Below are 18,871 nucleotides of genomic sequence, written 5' to 3'. Positions count from 1 at the left end.
TTTAGTGGTTTCAAATGAAACCGTTATACCTGGTTTGAAGCCGTCTACGGCATTCCTACAAAAGTGGGAACTTATCTCAAACCAGGCATCTAAACAGTACACTAAACTACTGGATATTTGTTTACCGACACATCTGAAAGAATTTCAGGCCGTTCTGGTAAAGGAGGAGAAGGAAGCGTTTGCAGATATCAAACGCCTGGCTAGAGAAGGACATCGGGCTCTGGCTGTTGACAAACTGTGGCAATTCCCCAAACAATCGAGGAAAATAGTGCAGGACCCCCCCCCCCACCACCACCACCACCACCACCACCACCGAAAGGATAGGAAACGCATTTCTAGCCTCACATAAACCAGTGCTTCGGCACACAAACCAAACGGCCCTTCTTAGGGCCACCACATCCTCCAAAAAAAGAACTACCGTTATTACTATGGACTCTGTCCATGCAATCAATAACAAAACGCAATAGACACTTCTCACGTAAGAAACACATTGCAAGATGCAAACGAATAAAGAAATATAATGCTAAACTGGCTAAAAATAAACGGTTGGCTGATAGAGCTCGGTTGGTCTCAGATTTTATTCGGAATTTTTCGAGTAGATTTCTGACCTCAACAGAGGTCATTGCCCTTGGCAAGGGACTCAAATTTATACCAACCCCACCTAAGCCAACATATCACACTTTGCTCAGAGACATGTCTATGCTATCAGGGAGAATGCGTATCAAATATTTAATGCACAATAAACAATCTTAACAACATCGTGAAAAACGACACTCAAAACAACGAAGAATTACTTTCCATTTTAACTAAATAGTACAATGAAAATAATAACCTCGAACAAAAAACTCGCACTAGTGAATAATCCAATTACGGATAAATTTGAGTGCTATGTCGACATAGGCTTTCTTCGTATTCAGTTTTGTATTCCAATATTTTTTTCCGTGTTTACTTCTATCGTGATCACACCTGAAATATTTTAACACGGAATGATACATCTGTTGCGTATTTAGTTAGTTAATGCAATACTTAATGCGTAATTGGGTGCCAATACAGTCTATATAGGGGGATTGTGATGCCATTCAGATGGAATTGCGCTGATCATCTTCAGACTTTTTACGTATCTTTTTGCATACACTGTTCTTTCAACATACGAGGTAATAGCAAATAACTAGAAATACTTATATATTCGTTTGATAACATTATACATTTCCATAAACGTTAAACAATAACATTTCTGAAGTACCTTGCAGTTTTATCGCAGTGGATCTATCGACACTTTACTGAGTTTACTGAGTGTTACGTAACAATGGGGAGGTGTAAATGGTTGGTGGGGTGGTTAAGGCAGTGACTCGTGTTCACGTGAAAGGCTACACTTCACACGTGTATTGTTATTTTCTATGAGCAATGACGTCATCAGAGTTGATTTCAGACTTTGCGTGATTGACGCTACTGATTTGAAAAACATTACAGACTAACAAGGGCTGTTCGGTTAATATAGTTTATTTCTTAATAACCACAGGTGTAAACTGGCATACTCCTCCTGGAAAACGCTTTATTGTTGATGATTTATATGTACAACTGTCATTTCTAACTTTTCGTAATTTCCTCAATATTAACAGTTTTTAATAGTATATTCAGCTTTCGACGAAATGTTTTTCGTAGAAATGTCGTGCACTATCGCCAGCCAAACACCGTGTTTGAATCAGCTGTTAAAATTACGTCATATGATTATAGTGAAAATACGATTAACATGTCTTAGAGAGCAGGTTTTCGTTTTCGAATGCTTGTACGACAAATCACGTACCATAGATGTAGGAATATACAATATTCTACAAAATGAAACATTTGGCACAACTGTATAAAAACACAAATGCATTATATGTTTTTTTGTTCTTGATGGAGTCAATCAACAATGTACGGGCACTGTAAACATGTGTAGCGATGCTGCTCATATGACGTAATTTTAACAGCTGATTAAAATTCGGTAATAAATTAATAAAATCGTTATTTAAATATATAAAGTTGTCGATGCAAAATCCGCGTTTATTCAACCTTTGACGGAACGGTCAACTGAAATGTGATCATCACATGGTAGGAAATCTACTGCAACATTATTTACCACCTTCTGTTTAATTTATGTGTGTATTTCAATATTTTAGTTTGTTTTCTGAATGTTGGTGTTTTTATCGTGAACTTTGTTTTCCATGTCTTAAAGTGTAATGTTTATATAATCTTCGGATTTGCGGTCAACACTATTAGACTGGGCAAATTCACAATAAATCGTCCATATTTATTAACCTACTAGATCCTATACTATGGACTTTGGCACTTAATAATTATGCAAATGTATGCATTTTGAAATCAGCCAATGAAAGGGCGAGGTCCGGTTAAATAGGGTATAAAAGTGTTGTCGTCAGGCAGCGAAGATTCAAAAACTGTCAGCCTTTTAGTGAATACAAGTATTTTCTGTATTTCTCTAATACAAATATGGCTCGAACCAAGCAAACAGCTCGAAAGTCTACTGGCGGTAAAGGTGGCAAAGGTTTACGCAAAAAGTTAGCTGCAAAAGTTGGGCGAAAATCTCCTCGTGACAAATCTGGCGACGTGAAGACCAAACCCCATCGCTACAGACCAGGTACCGTCGCTCTACGTGAAATCCGTCGTTACCAGAAGAGTACCGAGCTACTGATTCTCAAAATGCCATTCCAGCGCCTTGTTCGTGAAATCACCGGACAATTCACCAGTACTATCAGGTACCAGTCGGCTGCCATCGGTGCATTACAGGAAGCGGCCGAAGCATATATGGTCGGTTTATTCGAAGACACCAATCTGTGTGCGATCCACGGCAAACGTGTCACCATCATGCCCAAAGACATTCACCTTGCTCGTCGAATCCGAGGCGGTACCTAGACGCTCGGACACAACGGTCATTTACTGGACTTCTTTTATTTCCTCAATATGATACGTTTCCATTTACGAGTATCGCGTAAAATTTCTTCTGATTGTCAACGTATATCAGTGTTATATTATGTGTGTATATTGCGCGCCGGAAAATAGAATGAATGTAATCATTCGGAAAAACTGACATGCATATCTGAAGATAAAACCTTTTCTGTTTTGTAATGCATTTCATGTTTACAAATAGTGAAGCGATTATCCTATTATTTTGAAAAAACATATTTTCGTAATTGTCGTCTTTGTTTCAATCATCTTAGTTTCACAACTGTTTTGTATTTTACGACCAGAATATGTACGCAATTGTTGTTGTTTATATAAAATGAACTGAGTAAACATCGTTCTACCTAAATGTAGCACTTGATAAAATAACATTAGTTTAACAATGATTACTAAATAAAGTGACCGTGGTTTGATTTATATATTTTCACTTGCCACTTATATGAAATAAAACATCTTCCCATTGACTGTGTGACGTAATATCTAGTATTTTTCTTTGTATGCATGAACCTGAGCTCCGGGTTGCACATTTGGAGTAATGCTTTATATCTCGGAGTTGAATACAATAACCACATTAAGAATTTATGGCTTTTCCCTCAAAATGTGTTTTCTGGACGCGTAGCATGCTTCAGTCAATGGAAATTTATGTTTATTTGGTCGGAAAATAAGAAATAAATTATCTACATTTTGATGGGCAAAAACACCCACTGTTACCATGACAACGGTTATAGTGAAACCGATTATTGTAACCATGGTGTTTGGCGGTGACTGGATATAATGGAGCACTAATCTATGGGCAACATAATTCGATCTCTACGACACTTTGACGGCCATTTGTGTTTCGACGGCCATTTGTGTTTCATATCTATTATTGCATCTTAGTACTGAGTTGAGCACTATTAACAAGCAACATTACGAAACCTTGCCAGTAATGTGTCTGTAGAATAGCCCTGTGTGAGACTATAGTGAAAGGCACTGACTTGCATACCAGTGCGAAAGCTGTATTTCACACGTGTATCGTCCCTTTGTGTGCCAGAGGTGCACAATGACGCTATTGTACTAGTAGTTTATCTCTGAATTGGCTTGATTATAGACCTTAGAAAATAAGAAACACCACCCAATTAACACCTGAGGGAGACTGACAACAAAGGTATGTTAACGCCAATGTAACATCCTCTCTTTTTCCATAGTTTTTATTCCACTATGAAAATGGGGAAGGAAAACAAAAAAACGACTGTTTGCACTGCAACTGTCTAAAACAGTGACCTGTCAAACTTTGTATCATTAAAACAAGTAGATTTTTCAACATATTTAGAACCGATATAGTCTAGTCCATTCGTTATACTGTGACAAATGTGAATATTGACGTAGTAAAACTTTTCATAAAAACGCAAAAAGGTATCGACGAAAACTGTTCCAGATACTAAATGCACCAGTTACGTTAATGAAGTTAATTGTACTGGGGATTATAAAAGACTTATATTTGCACACAGTAAAACAGTAGTTCAATTTCGTCTATTTTTATAGATGACGAGACTATAGACGAGCAAGACTTTCGTCGATATTAGCACTATCGAAGATGTCGACGTGGTGTTTGATACGCTCGACCTGACTACAGACAGCCAACCTGTAGATTCTGCACCGACGCCAGCATAGAGACGTTTACCAGACGCTCTCTTCTCTGCAATTTAGGATAAGGTAAAATCTTTATCCAAACTTTACCGTACTGAGTCTTCTATTGTCAATCAGATCAAGTAGATTCATAAATTTTCAATATCGGGAAAAATTCCCAAGGGTTTAGTGGTTTCAAATGAAACCGTTATACCTGGTTTGAAGCCGTCTACGGCATTCCTACAAAAGTGGGAACTTATCTCAAACCAGGCATCTAAACAGTACACTAAACTACTGGATATTTGTTTACCGACACATCTGAAATAATTTCAGGCCGTTCTGGTAAAGGAGGAGAAGGAAGCGTTTGCAGATATCAAACGCCTGGCTAGAGAAGGACATCAGGCTCTGCCTGTTGCCAAACTGTGGCAATTCCCCAAACAATCGAGGAAAAGAGTGCAGGACCCCCCACCACCACCACCACCACCACCGAAAGGATAGGAAACGCATTTCTAGCCTCACATAAACCAGTGCTTCGGCACACAAACCAAACGGCCCTTCTTAGGGCCACCACATCCTCCAAAAAAAGAACTACCGTTATTACTATGGACTCTGTCCATGCAATCAATAACACAAAACGCAATAGACACTTCTCACGTAAGAAACACATTGCAAGATGCAAACGAATAAAGAAATATAATGCTAAACTGGCTAAAAATATACGGTTGGCTGATAGAGCTCGGTTGGTCTCAGATTTTATTCGGAATTTTTCGAGTAGATTTCTGACCTCAACAGAGGTCATTGCCCTTGGCAAGGGACTCAAATTTATACCAACCCCACCTAAGCCAACATATCACACTTTGCTCAGAGACATGTCTATGCTATCAGGGAGAATGCGTATCAAATATTTAATGCACAATAAACAATCTCAACAACATCGTAAAAAACGACACTCAAAACAACGAAGAATTACTTTCCATTTTAACTAAATAGTACAATGAAAATAATAACCTCGAACAAAGAACTCGCACTAGTGAATAATCCAATTACGGATAAATTTGAGTGCTATGTCGACATAGGCTTTCTTCGTATTCAGTTTCGTATTCCAATATTTTTTTCCGTGTTTACTTCTATCGTGATCACACCTGAAATATTTTAACACGGAATGATACATCTGTTGCGTATTTAGTTAGTTAATGCAATACTGCCCTCAATCGGTGAGATGTTCGTCAATCCACCACCCCATCGACATTTTTGTTTTTTAAATGCTTTATATCAGAACTGTCAGTCGCCATTCATACCTATATTTTTGGATACTAAATAACACAAAGCTAGGGAGACCGCCACATTTCCAGCTAAATCGCTTCCTGGATTAGTCACATTAATTGGATCTCCGGTACGTAATTGGCTACCATATGCTGCCATGATGTCATCTGGTCGTCCCCATGTTTGATGTTAAATGGTAATATCGCCAACCTGGAAATGGACACCCGTTTGATTACGTAATTAGTAGAATGAATAATCTGAATTGTGAATTTACCCAGGTGTCTACATTTTAGTATATTGTAATACGAGACGACAACGCTATGGATTATCCAGAAAAATGTGTTCTCCTTTGCGCCTCTCCCACATCCAGAGGAATCGTATGATGGACGCAGAAATCGACACACCATTGTACTAAATTACCATGTTACACAATGTAATTAGCATGCGCCGTGATAACATACTTTTACACACAAGATACTCTCTACACAGTACTCACATATGCATAAAACTTCAAGGTACGGTATATATTATTCAATTCACCAGTGAGATTGTACGCATCTTTAAATTCGAGAACTCCACATGCAAGCATTGGTAGAGTAGCGGTTAGTGAGAAGGAGAACAAAATACAGTAGATTGTATTTGTTAACGAGATATTATCATCAGTGTGAGAATTATTTCTGTTCAAAAATATTCATATTTATGAAAAGTAAAAATAAGTTGATAGAACCAGGCAAGAATATAATAGGAAAGTTCAATTTATTACAAAAAAATCTAAAGTAAATTAAAAAATTCTACACAATAATTTATGTAAAATTAGTCAGAATCAAAAGCAGGTTTTGAATCAATAAAAAGCCACTTTACAAGAGTGTACCTGATTAGCTACCCGACCTTAACACTCAACAGTTAGACCAATTACAGAGCAACTTGTATGTTAGAGATTTTTTAGACGTACCAAATTCCGCCGTGTGTAAGTTATTCGACGTAACTGAGAGTTTTGAGACAAACAAAGCTGAAGTCAATTTATGGTGGATGTCAATTCTTCTCTGTATTGTAAATGCACAGGGCTGTTGTGTATTTCACACAACGGGTAGACATACGGCAATGCATACAGCGTTTATAACTATAGTACCTGTACCTGCTTACCATCAAACCAGCCCCCTGTAAGATCACCGGTATCATCCATAGTTGTGTCATACAAAAACGAGCCATTCATCCACGTGATTCTGTTTCCCGGTGCACGTCCGCCACTTTCTTGGGCTTCGTAAAAGAGGATCAACTTGTATAATGCGTCGTTGTAGTCATATTCTGAAAACAAACATTATAGTCTTAGTTGCCCGTTACATGCTTCTGAACAAAAATCACCGACACTCCCCACTAAATCTTATAACTTGAAACATGATAATGTACTAGTTCAATACGAGTTGTTGTGCGTGTACATACCAGTACACTGTGCCCCCAAAACTCCATCCCAGCATTCACAGCGACACGTGTTCCCATCGGGTACTACCTCACCATGATGGCACCATTTTTTCACTAGTTTTCTCACAAGCTAATATTTTTGTCAAAAAAAAGATAACTAACGTTAATGGAATATAATATTGAAATATTCGACAAAATATAATTTGTATGTAACTTACGAAGTTCACAAACAAAGCGATGGGATTTGGTACAGCTAGTGGAATACCATTCATACGGCGTGATTCGACTGAAACAACGATCACAGCGTAGAAAGTGTTATTTGAAACTATACAGAAAATGTCAACATTAGCATTATATGTAATAACGTGAAAGTTGGTCCGGCAATATTTCACAATACTCACTTAGCAATATCTCATTTAGAAATAACTAAAGACGTAAGTGTTTGCACAATAAAAAATATAAAAAAAATATCAATTTCGCCACAAATCACCCTAGACGAGAAACATATATATAATAATGCAATTAGAATTTTTTAAAAAGACTACCGATGAACGATCTACAGTAAGTACAATTACATCCGGGAACATGGATTAGCGACAAAAAAATGCTGATAATGTAAATCAGTCCAACAACACATTTATATTCATATTCAAATTATGAACAACAATTTGGGAGCAAACTGCATAGTTATGATGTCCTATGTTGTATTTATGCAATTATTGTCATTTACTGTTGTTATTATCAATGCAATTTTTACTTAACTTACAACCGCACACGAGTTCGATGCTAAAGGCTCATTTGAATCCCAATTTGCAAACTGAGTAGTCTTCGAATTACACCCTCTCCAGATTCCACCATCCTTTGTCACATCGATATAAAACTCATCAGTTGGAGTAGCCGACAATGTGGCAATGTAAGATGTGAAAAAATCGTACGAACTCTGCGAACATGCATCTGGGAGTCTACCATTAATCTGTTGGCATTGCGTTTTAGCATCGGCATATGATTGAGCAGCGTACTCTGAATAGATTGGCGATAAAGATGTCACGAACTCTGAAAGTAAACAAGGGGGATATGAGTTTTCATATATAAGCGATAAAGCGCGATGAACGATGACTGTAAGTTGGCGTCGATATTAATGCCTATAGTGGTAATTATGAGCAATTCCAATCTGATAAGGCATATAAAGGTAATGAAAGAAATCGTACCGTCACAAAAATCTCCTTTATATCCTTCATTGCAGACACATTTACATGAGTCACTGATATATTCAATAGTCCCCTTTACACACCATACGGGATCGGTGCACGCTGTGTTAAAACAAATTGAATTTGTCATTACGCTGAGAAAGTCTCGTACACAAACAATCGACCGTATAATTTACATCAACTATAAATTAATAATAATATCACAGAGAAATGGCAGATGTCAATATTATGTCGACATCTCTAAGGGTGATCATCAAAACAAAGTACAACTACGCAGTAATGCTAATCGTGCAACCCACGTACTGTTCCACACGTGATTGTAGAAATTGCAAACAAGTACAGTGAGGCAAAGGACTGTCATGGCGGATGGTATCTCTTGTTATTATGGCAAGAAGACAATATTTGGATAATATATGCGACTTATGCATTCGCACAATGTATAAATGTTTAAATAATTTCATCTCTAAAGTCGTAGCATTGGCAAATTAATGTATTGTCGATCAACGAGAAATATTCGAATTTTGAAGAAGAGTTAGACGTCCAAATATCATATTAATCTATATAATAATTAATACCTATTCCTGGCAAATAGCGTATGCTATATTGTGTCACTAGATCTGTGGATTTTTTATTTCGTTTCGCTCAGTTATTTTTTTGCTTTAGTAAACATGTGATGCAAACTTTGAAAAAGAAGATACAAACTCACCAAATTCGCATATATAACCAGCACCACAATCACACGTATGGTCGATCCATAAGTAGTCATGGTGTCGGCTGGATTTAAAAAAAAAGAGAAACTTTTGGGAATAAAATAATTACGTTGTGGGAAGTAAGATTGTTAGGACACAGCCCCGTTGGAAGATGGGGCAGATTGGGACAAATCGCCATTTCGGAACTTCTGCAAAGCTGTTGCTGTAATTTCTTGGTGAAGGGGCTCTATTTTTTAGATGTTGTCTATTTGCTAAATCAGTGTGAAAATAAAAAAGGCAAAATACAGTGACTGGAAATCAAAACATTTCAGAGATTTATCTCCAACAGACCGTAGTTTCAGACCAAGGTATGTAAGGTTTAATGAAAAACATTTTCTAGGTCACTAATAAAAATCAGCTCCTTCGCATAGTTTTAAATAAATGTGAAAAAAGATAGCTAACTTGAAGGTTATTCTTTAACTAGGATGTGTTCATCCTCTGTTGGTTTGGGTGGCTGTGATACGGGTCACTGTGACGTCGCTATTTGAGTCCCGTCATGAGATATGTACCAGTATTAATCTGAGAATGTGGCGTTTTAAAATAGTAAGCAGCAGAAAAAGCCCGGATGTGTTTGACCTACTTGCATAAAATTAAAGAGAACATATTTTGATTGTCTGTATTAATTTAAATAAATTACTCTGTATTTACAGTGACGGGAAAATGATGTGTTTATTGTCATTTTGAGTTAAATAATAGTAATTAAACAGTATGAATGAAATGCCAATAATGTAATTTCAGTTGGTTGTTGTGTTTACATTGGCCTGGGGCATATGAATGGTATAATAGCATAAGGATAATTTCTTTATGCATTATGTCGTAAATAAACTGAATTTGTTATAGACTGAACACTTGGTTACCGAGTTATTTGTGAATCACAATACAGGTTTGTATGCCTCAAAAAACTAGTTTCAGAATTACGAATCTTTTATTGATTTTGAGCATTTTTCAATTCTCAAATTATCTACAAAAGGATTTTTATTTTACCCGAGGTAATCAAAATATCTTTCTGGGTATTATTGGCCGTCATAACTGTAACATAAACATGGACTCTAACATACACTGTTGTAACATGTCCTTTCAATAGTGTACTACAGATAAAGTTAATCATAACCCTAACTCCAGCCACTAGTGTAATTGTCTATGCCTCTCCAGATAATCATGTGTCTTAAGGACATATACATTAAAAGAAGCACTAGCAGAACAGGCTTAGGGTTAGAATTTTGTGTGGGCCCTAAGAACTCTACGCTACCATATCCTAGATAGTTATTATGGTCTATATACATATACTAGTATAAGCATGCAGTTAATTTGGTGTCAGTATCATTTTAACAAGCTTCAAGCGGCAGGGTCGTCACCTGCGCACGCGCGGGAATTGAGTCCAAAGCGCCGATAACAACACGCACTAAAACGCAAAGGCTCATGGGTAGACGCTTGTTTATAAACAATGACACGATATGGCCATCTGACGCATGCGCAGGTGACGACTCCCCCGCTTTAATTGTTTATGCTGTCGTTAGAGGACACCCTTTTCTGTTGGTAGTGTTTTTGACGGAGACACAGGTTATACCCGATGGTTTTGTACGGTAATTATTAGTAATTTATTTCTGCAAACGGCAATGTATAAATTGACCAAATTTAAGACAAACATGACATGACGGACTGGAATAGGGGATCGCAAATTAGGCCAGGCTTGTGTATTTCAAAGGTTGTGCTATAACAGGACTGTTGATAATTCACTTCAGAATGACAAAAACAAGCTGATTCACACAAAGAACTGCCACCCGAGACACAAACTGCGAACGTATTACACGAGAATGGACGTCAACATAATTTCATATGCGAGGTCAAAATGTTGACATGTTTGATGACGTCGCTCCCCAGCGACCTCTAGTAGACATATAACATACCTACATTCTTTTCCCAGAAAAAGCACTTCGTTTAGCCTTGTATTGATATGGCGAATTAAATAACATTGTAGTTTCTGGTAATCGTCCGTCTGTGTGACAATAACACTCAAAAATAGTCCATCTACGCAGAGTGATATATTAATCATACTACGATATGGTATTGTTAAATATGGTCATTCCATGTAATTTGAAAATTACTGTTAAAACAGAAGCAATTTGCACGAAGGAATGTATATGTTTTGCATATTAATGATGTGTTTGCATATTTGTATTTATTCTAATTTTAAAAAATATGAATATCGTTAGGGTTTACTAATTTGCGTACGATCAATAGATGTTAAGATAATAAATAACCAGACGCTTAAAACAATTGTGCACGTGACTATTTTAATTAGGATCACATTTCATTCTGATTTTTCTAGATACCGTAGGATAGAACTGATGAATGCGTACATTTATTTCATGAAGACAGGAAGTGGTTTTAAAGGAAACCGGAAGTGCTCAACTCATCATACTCTATGCACTATATCACTAATAACAAAATCATCACGCCACGATTTTGTATTATATTAATATTCAATAACACTTCTGGGCAGGTTAATCCACATGGAAAAGATGTTTCATGTAACTCTTGGACTGGTCTGCTACCATTCGACGTCTTTAAAGAGACGTTTAATATCTAAATATTCCATTGTATATTGAATAACAAGTTTTTTATGTCATGGATTTATTGAGACTGTAATTATTGTACAGAATCACTATATTTAGTATCTACGTCTACAGATTTATTCATAGTGCAAATAAATACAGTCGACTTCCAAGATTTCAACACGTAATTATGGGTTCTCAACTAATAAACATTCTTTTGATTATGGGGGAGATATTATTTTTACTAATTCAAAAGTATATTGATGTAGGCGTAATAACAATTGATCCTTGGCTGGTATTTTGCATTAATTTACATATACTTGCCATTCGATAATAAAGTTATGATCTAAGTAGCCTGCTTCTTTGCACTATGCACCACACTCACAAATAGCATACTGATTGATACATATAATGCATATAATACACATTAAGAATGCTGCTCAGTGACATCGTGGTAAAACAAGGTGAATACAATAACTCCTATTTGCATTTTGAAAACTAATCTTTAAAAATAATTAAACTGGTTTCGTCTGAGTTGAGCAAAATTGCAGTATCTCCACTATTACAGCACTCATTGCGCATGTAGTATAATATTTGCTTTTGAATTTCAGGTTTGCAATTGTCACGAAATTTGTAGATTTGTGTAATGAAATCTATCATGTATGATCCGATTTGTGATTTTTCATTAAAACAATCGGTTACGTCAACCCACAATTCCCTTTGTTTAGTTTGATACTTGACATTCGGAAGCCTACGGTCAAATATATCTTTGATGGCATGAATTCCAATAAAGTTATAATCCGGATCTCGGTAGTACTTTCCGATAATTATTCCTAACTTCTCCCATCCACCTTAGAAAATAAAAAAAAAATCATTAGAATACATTACAATGAAATCTCTATATACTAAACCTCTACTACTTCAAATGTGTATCTTTGTGTTGATCGTTGAATCGTACAGATGTCCTGAAAATACATACCACCAGCAATTTTGAAAAACATCATGCCTTCTTTAAGCAGTTGCATTGTAGTGGTCTCGGGATCTTTCCAATAATAAGCAGAATGTGACGCAACAATCATACCAAATTGCCTTGTACCATTCATCTCCAAGTACTGTTCAATTGTAATATCTTGGAAGTCGAATGTAACGTTGTGCCATTCTTCAGCCTTAGTTTTCACCAAATCTTTGAACTTTGAAAGTTAACTCGCAGCAGGGTCAACAGCTATGTACATGATATTTGAGTATTGAGTCAGTAGGTTGTCTATGATTGGCTCGTCAACACTTCCTGGAACAAAATGAATGTATAACTAAATTAAAATTGTGTCCATGTACGACACAATTTATTGCTTGCGTACGGCTAGTTCTGTGCAGGGTATAGACGTTAACTACAATGTCAAACAAACATCTTATTTCCGGGCAATCAATGTGAAATTCATTTTGAAATATCATCAATGTTCAATTGTTCAAAATGGTAGTACAACTCTTAATACAAAACACTGAACTAGAGCATGTGCAAATACTCACTACGTTGCCATTGCTATGTTATATAACATGGGGCATTTTAACTCGGTTGATGTTATTTAATGTGAATGTGTGAATAACTTTTAGCAAACGTAAATGTTTCCTTCATATTATTATGTTCAATCGATATTTACAACAACATACCATTCCCACATCCAACTGTCAACACGTACAGTGTTTTGCTTGGGTCGAACTTGAGTTTAGAAATAATCGTCTTAGCATTATTAGCCCATTGTCATCGATATCATATCCCGACTTTTTTAATTCTTCATAACATTCATGGTAGTATATTGGGTAGTGCATTATAGTTCTCACTTCTTCTTTCATGGCTAGCATATTTAAATGACCAGTTTGTTTTGTAGTGAGGTGGACGAAAGTAGACAGCTACAAACTGAAATACAATAGATATGTATTGAACACAAATAATACAGCTGCTAGTGTGTAATGCCAGAATGCTATGAAATATAGCTGCAAGCAACATTGTATCTGTTTCGAGCTGACAGGTTGCTGAACCGTGTTAATTAATTGGTCAGCAGTTTCAAGGGCAGTCAACACAATTACTCTGTTGGAATTCCAAGTATTAGATAATGCACATTTTTAATATATTTCTTGGATTTGGATATGCACATAATTATAATATCAAGTCCAGTCCAAATTATCTCATTTATATGCACAGTCGCCGTTTAGTGGTAAATGTGTATCCGCAACTGATATCTGGGAATATCCACGCATAATCAGTGATGTGTATATGAATAGCCAAAAGTATAAGCCAACCACCCCACTGGAAATTACTTACTTAATTAATGTCTGCTAGTAAATTGGGAAGTTCTACCATAATTATGATTTCCATATTTTAACATTGTCTGCTAATTATTAAATGTCACCGAACACAATGCAAGTATATTTCATACCACATAAGTGGTTTAGGTGCACACTCAATATTTTATTGTAATTAGTGACTTAATTAGTTTCTGCTAGTAAATAGGGCAGTTCTACCATAATTATGATTTCCATATTTTAACATTGTCTGCTAATTATTAAATGTCACCTATCACAATGCAAGTATATTTATTTCACATAAGTGGTTTAGGTGCACACTCAATATTTTATTGTAATTAGTGACTTAATTAGTTTCTGCTAGTAAATAGGGCAGTTCTACCATAATTATGATTTCCATATTTTAACATTGTCTGCTAATTATTAAATGTCACCGAACACAATGCAAGTATATTTCATACCACATAAGTGGTTTAGGTGCACACTCAATATTTTATTGTAATTAGTGACTTAATTAGTTTCTGCTAGTAAATAGGGCAGTTCTACCATAATTATGATTTCCATATTTTAACATTGTCTGCTAATTATTAAATGTCACCGAACACAATGCAAGTATATTTCATACCACATAAGTGGTTTAGGTGCACACTCAATATTTTATTGTAATTAGTGACTTAATTAGTTTCTGCTAGTAAATAGGGCAGTTCTACCATAATTATGATTTCCATATTTTAACATTGTCTGCTAATTATTAAATGTCACCTATCACAATGCAAGTATATTCATTTCACATAAGTGGTTTAGGTGCACACTCAATATTTTATTGTAATTAGTGACTTAATTAGTTTCTGCTAGTAAATAGGGCAGTTCTACCATAATTATGATTTCCATATTTTAACATTGTCTGCTAATTATTAAATGTCACCGAACACAATGCAAGTATATTTCATACCACATAAGTGGTTTAGGTGCACACTCAATATTTTATTGTAATTAGTGACTTAATTAGTTTCTGCTAGTAAATAGGGCAGTTCTACCATAATTATGATTTCCATATTTTAACATTGTCTGCTAATTATTAAATGTCACCTATCACAATGCAAGTATATTCATTTCACATAAGTGGTTTAGGTGCACACTCAATATTTTATTGTAATTGGTGACTTAATTAGTTTCTGCTAGTAAATAGGGCAGTTGTATCATAATTATGATTTCCATATTTTAACATTGTCTGCTAATTATTAAATGTCACCTATCACAATGCAAGTATATTTCATACTACATAAGTCGTTTAGGTGGACACTCCATATTTTATTGTAATTAGTGACTTAATTAGTCTTAAGTATCTTTATTGTAATTTGTATATTTGTATATATCGTATATACCGAGCAAACGACCCCGATTAAAGGTTATTTGTTTGATTACCTAACGGTTTTAGGTTTATGTGCTGCAGAGCACATACCTAAGCGGCCGCCCCTCAGCAAATAATTAGGTCAAGGCCTTTTACTTGTCAACATCGCGAAACTATTCGTTTTTACGCCATCTGGGAAGTTCGAATTACTAAACGAAATACAGGACGACGAAGCTGAAAAATCCAAGAACCAACACATACTAAAAATTATATCTCAAAAGTGAATATTCGAGGTGTATTTTAAGTCTAACCGGACCGGAAGTGTGGATTTGTCACTACTCCAAATATCCAAACATATTTTATTATAAGGTAGTAACAACACCAATCACGATGACAAAATCTCGAGAAAGGGTACTCACCTTGATTTTGAGTGGAAGTACTCAAATTGTGCTAAACTGACCGAAAATGTTAAAATTGGAAGTCGAATAGATTGGCTCGCAAAATGGAGGTCCCAACAGCGACGAATACCCTTATCCATCAGTCATGCCAGTATTTTTCAATGGATAGCTATTGTTCTATTACCGTGCTTTACGTCATCGGTTTAACGCACTGATCACGTGATGTCTGAATCTGCTATTAAAGCGAATGCAAAAAAAAGCGAGATGATGAATTGTTCGAGTTATGAACATAGAGTACTGAAAACAACGAGTTACAAAAATAATCACGCCCATATTTTAGAAACGACGCCCAAATTGTAACTCTATGTTCAATTAACAGTCCCAGAACTTCGATTTACGGGCAACATTTTTGTTTTTGATTTGCTGTTTTAGAAACACTAATTTTAATTACTGGAAACGCATTAATTATTCACTGGGCTTTAATTTCGCTATTTTCGCTGATAGGTAAAATCCGCTAATTTAAATCTACATAAACATATAAAATAATAATCAAACTCATTGTTTTCTTGACAAATTCGTGAAATTAAAACACAGTGAATATGCTTAAAACATAAATATAGTGAAATTAAATGTCAGCGAAAATAAATCGTTTTACAGTTACAATTAAAAGCGGCAGGATCGTCAACTGCGCACGCGCGGGAATTGAGTCCCAAACGACGATAACAACACACGCTAAAAAACGCAAAGGCTCATGGGCGGACGCTTGTTTGTTAACAATATCACGCTATAGCCATCTTCGACCATGCCCGTTGGAAATAAATAGAACACGTCGAGACAAGGAGTCCCACTTACCCCTTATTCCCGCAAACGTACACACTCGTGCTATTTATGTACATTGAATACGTTGGCAGAGAAAAAAAACTCCGGAAGGGACAAGTTTAAATCATGTTTGTATTAACAAAACATGAAAACAACAGTCTCGCAGTAAATATATGTTTATAAATCATCAAACTAAACATTCAATGTTGTGTACATGAAGCGGACTGTGGTAGTTATGTGGCTATTAAAGACGAAGGATATTACTATTATGCATGTTTCATACCACATAGGTTAGTGTCTGCTAGCAAATAAATAGGGCAGTTCCACCATAATTATGATTTCAATATTTTGAAATTGTCTGCTAATTATTAAATACCACCTATGACAAATTGTAATCAATACATGTATGTTTCATACCATATATGTGGGTAAGGTGCACACTCAATATTTTACTGTAATTAGTGACCTAATTAGTGTCTGCTAGCAAATAGATAGGGCAGATCTACCACAATTATGATTTCCATATTTTAAAATTGTCTGCTAATTATTAAATATCACCTATGACAAATTGTAATCAATACATGTATGTTTCATACCATATATGTGGGTAAGGTGCACACTCAATATTTTACTGTAATTAGTGACCTAATTAGTGTCTGCTAGCAAATAGATAGGGCAGATCTACCACAATTATGATTTCCATATTTTAAAATTGTCTGCTAATTATTAAATATCACCTATGACAAATTGTAATCAATACATGTATGTTTCATACCATATAAGTGGATAAGGTGCACACTCAATATTTCCAATAAACTATTGGGAATAGTATTTATATACACGCACACAGAGATACACTTTCAGGGGGAGTGAGTACATTTGTTAGAATTTCTCTGTTTAAATGAATATTAGCCATTTACATTAATATATTGATGTCAAACTATGATTACGTGATGCAAAAAGATGTGATAAACTTCGATTCAAAGCATTGGTATGCCTGATAGACTGTGGCTGCTAGTGTGTCTGCTAGCTTCCACTGTCTGCTAGGAGTGTCTGCTAGCTTCAGCCGAGTCGCACTTTGTTGCAAAATGGCCGTGTGGTTGAAAATGGGCCATGGCGTGACGGACGGGTGAGGAAGACATCATTAAACACTCACAAAATCACAATAAAACGGGGAAGAGGTTGCATATTACGGCGTAGCCAATATGGGAAATAAAAAATCGCCCAATACAAACGACATGGGTTCGAATCATACAGGATACACACTCACCTGAACCACAGTCCCTCCACAACCGGTTATGAAACGCTATTGTCAAAAGATGTGAACGAGCTAAGATCGAGAAACAGTGGGTGTTTCAGCCTTCCAGCTGAAGTTATGACGTCATAGTTCACGCTGAAGCGCTGTCACTGAGGTCGGTCGTTGGTCGAGTCGGAGAAATCAACGTAGTGTAATAGTTTCTTCAAATATATTTCGTAATTGACGCTATTATTTGAGTTTATTTAGTTGTCAGGAACATCTTGAGTGAATATTAGGTTGTGTGTGTCGTTTTTATCCGAGGTATCAAATGATTTGTGACTGGGAACTTCAGGGGCAGTTTTAGAATCGGTCATTGCATTTGTGTTATGACGACGTCGGTAGTTTTGACCCAAATTGTTGACACTTTATCGAATATATAATGATAATTTTTCGAATTATTTTAAAATTGAATAGGAGGAACTGTGCCTGAACTATGGAGCTAAAAAAAGGAGACTGAACTGGTTTTAATCCTACTTGTGTCTTTTGTTTTAAGCTGATTATTCTTTTGTGTTTACGCGCCTTTCATGTCGATGACTTCTGCCGGCTGCCGTCACACTGGTTATTCAGCCGTCACCGCCTTCCTGAGGTGTGACGATCATTTTTGTTCTGCGCAGTTGACGTCAAAGGTCGGCGAACATGCGCGTAGTGGTAATTACGGAAGAGTGTTGTCAGTTCTACAGGTCTGCTTTTGAGTCATGGAAATCGGACGGGTTTTCAGCAAGTTATTACAATTTATGTGGTTCACGTAATGTCGAAAACATTGCTCACAAGAAATTGATTTTAAAATAAAATACTTGGCCGCAGACGATAAAATTGCCACCGATATATAGTGTTTTCCATGTACTTTCCAACAAGCTTGAATTGAAGTTCAAGCTCCTATCAGGGGTAAATCTTCTCTCTCGGGGTTCTCCACACGTGTCAGGGGGGAAACTCGTCTCGTCTCTCTAT

General features: G+C 36.1%; 3 protein-coding genes across 3 annotated transcripts; 1 reads left to right on the top strand and 2 right to left on the bottom strand.

The window, feature by feature from the left end:
• Positions 1–2,449: 2,449 nt before the first annotated feature.
• On the top strand, positions 2,450–3,435 carry LOC100376680 (histone H3.3-like). Its single transcript, XM_002737574.4, has one exon. The coding sequence runs from the start codon at positions 2,488–2,490 to the stop codon at positions 2,908–2,910; it is 423 nt and encodes a 140-aa protein (XP_002737620.3). The 5' UTR covers positions 2,450–2,487; the 3' UTR covers positions 2,911–3,435.
• Positions 3,436–5,917: 2,482 nt separating this feature from the next.
• LOC146745866 (uncharacterized) lies at positions 5,918–7,634 on the bottom strand. The gene is made up of 4 exons (XM_085499603.1): positions 7,467–7,634; positions 7,270–7,378; positions 6,973–7,134; positions 5,918–6,039 (listed from the first exon to the last, which is right to left on the bottom strand). Exons 1-4 carry the CDS (start codon positions 7,518–7,520, stop codon positions 5,993–5,995), a joined length of 372 nt encoding a protein of 123 aa, XP_085355729.1. The 5' UTR covers positions 7,521–7,634; the 3' UTR covers positions 5,918–5,992.
• Positions 7,635–11,482: 3,848 nt separating this feature from the next.
• On the bottom strand, positions 11,483–15,974 carry LOC144358715 (histamine N-methyltransferase-like). Its single transcript, XM_085499602.1, has 4 exons — positions 15,829–15,974; positions 13,426–13,672; positions 12,740–13,045; positions 11,483–12,611 (listed from the first exon to the last, which is right to left on the bottom strand). Exons 3-4 carry the CDS (start codon positions 12,861–12,863, stop codon positions 12,259–12,261), a joined length of 477 nt encoding a protein of 158 aa, XP_085355728.1. The 5' UTR covers positions 12,864–13,045; positions 13,426–13,672; positions 15,829–15,974; the 3' UTR covers positions 11,483–12,258.
• Positions 15,975–18,871: the final 2,897 nt, after the last annotated feature.

The sequence above is a fragment of the Saccoglossus kowalevskii genome, chromosome 5, assembly GCF_978046115.1.
Source record: "Saccoglossus kowalevskii chromosome 5, keSacKowa6.1, whole genome shotgun sequence".
Lineage (NCBI taxonomy): Eukaryota > Metazoa > Hemichordata > Enteropneusta > Harrimaniidae > Saccoglossus > Saccoglossus kowalevskii.
Note: the sequence above shows the minus strand (reverse complement) of the source record. Positions and strands in the feature narration are given on the sequence as shown.

What these genes read in the sequence shown, in the direction of transcription:
- LOC100376680 (XM_002737574.4), top strand. Translation starts at nt 2,488, where the DNA reads ATGGCTCGAACCAAGCAAACAGCTCGAAAGTCTACTGGCGGTAAAGGT.
- LOC146745866 (XM_085499603.1), bottom strand. Translation starts at nt 7,520, where the DNA reads ATGAATGGTATTCCACTAGCTGTACCAAATCCCATCGCTTTGTTTGTG. An exon ending in TTTGGGGGCACAGTGTACTG is followed by an intron (nt 7,135 to 7,269) that starts GTATGTACACGC and finishes GTTTGTTTTCAG; the next exon opens with AATATGACTACAACGACGCA. An exon ending in TACAGGGGGCTGGTTTGATG is followed by an intron (nt 6,040 to 6,972) that starts GTAAGCAGGTAC and finishes GTCCATTTCCAG; the next exon opens with GTTGGCGATATTACCATTTA.
- LOC144358715 (XM_085499602.1), bottom strand. Translation starts at nt 12,863, where the DNA reads ATGAATGGTACAAGGCAATTTGGTATGATTGTTGCGTCACATTCTGCT. An exon ending in GTTTTTCAAAATTGCTGGTG is followed by an intron (nt 12,612 to 12,739) that starts GTATGTATTTTC and finishes TTATTTTCTAAG; the next exon opens with GTGGATGGGAGAAGTTAGGA.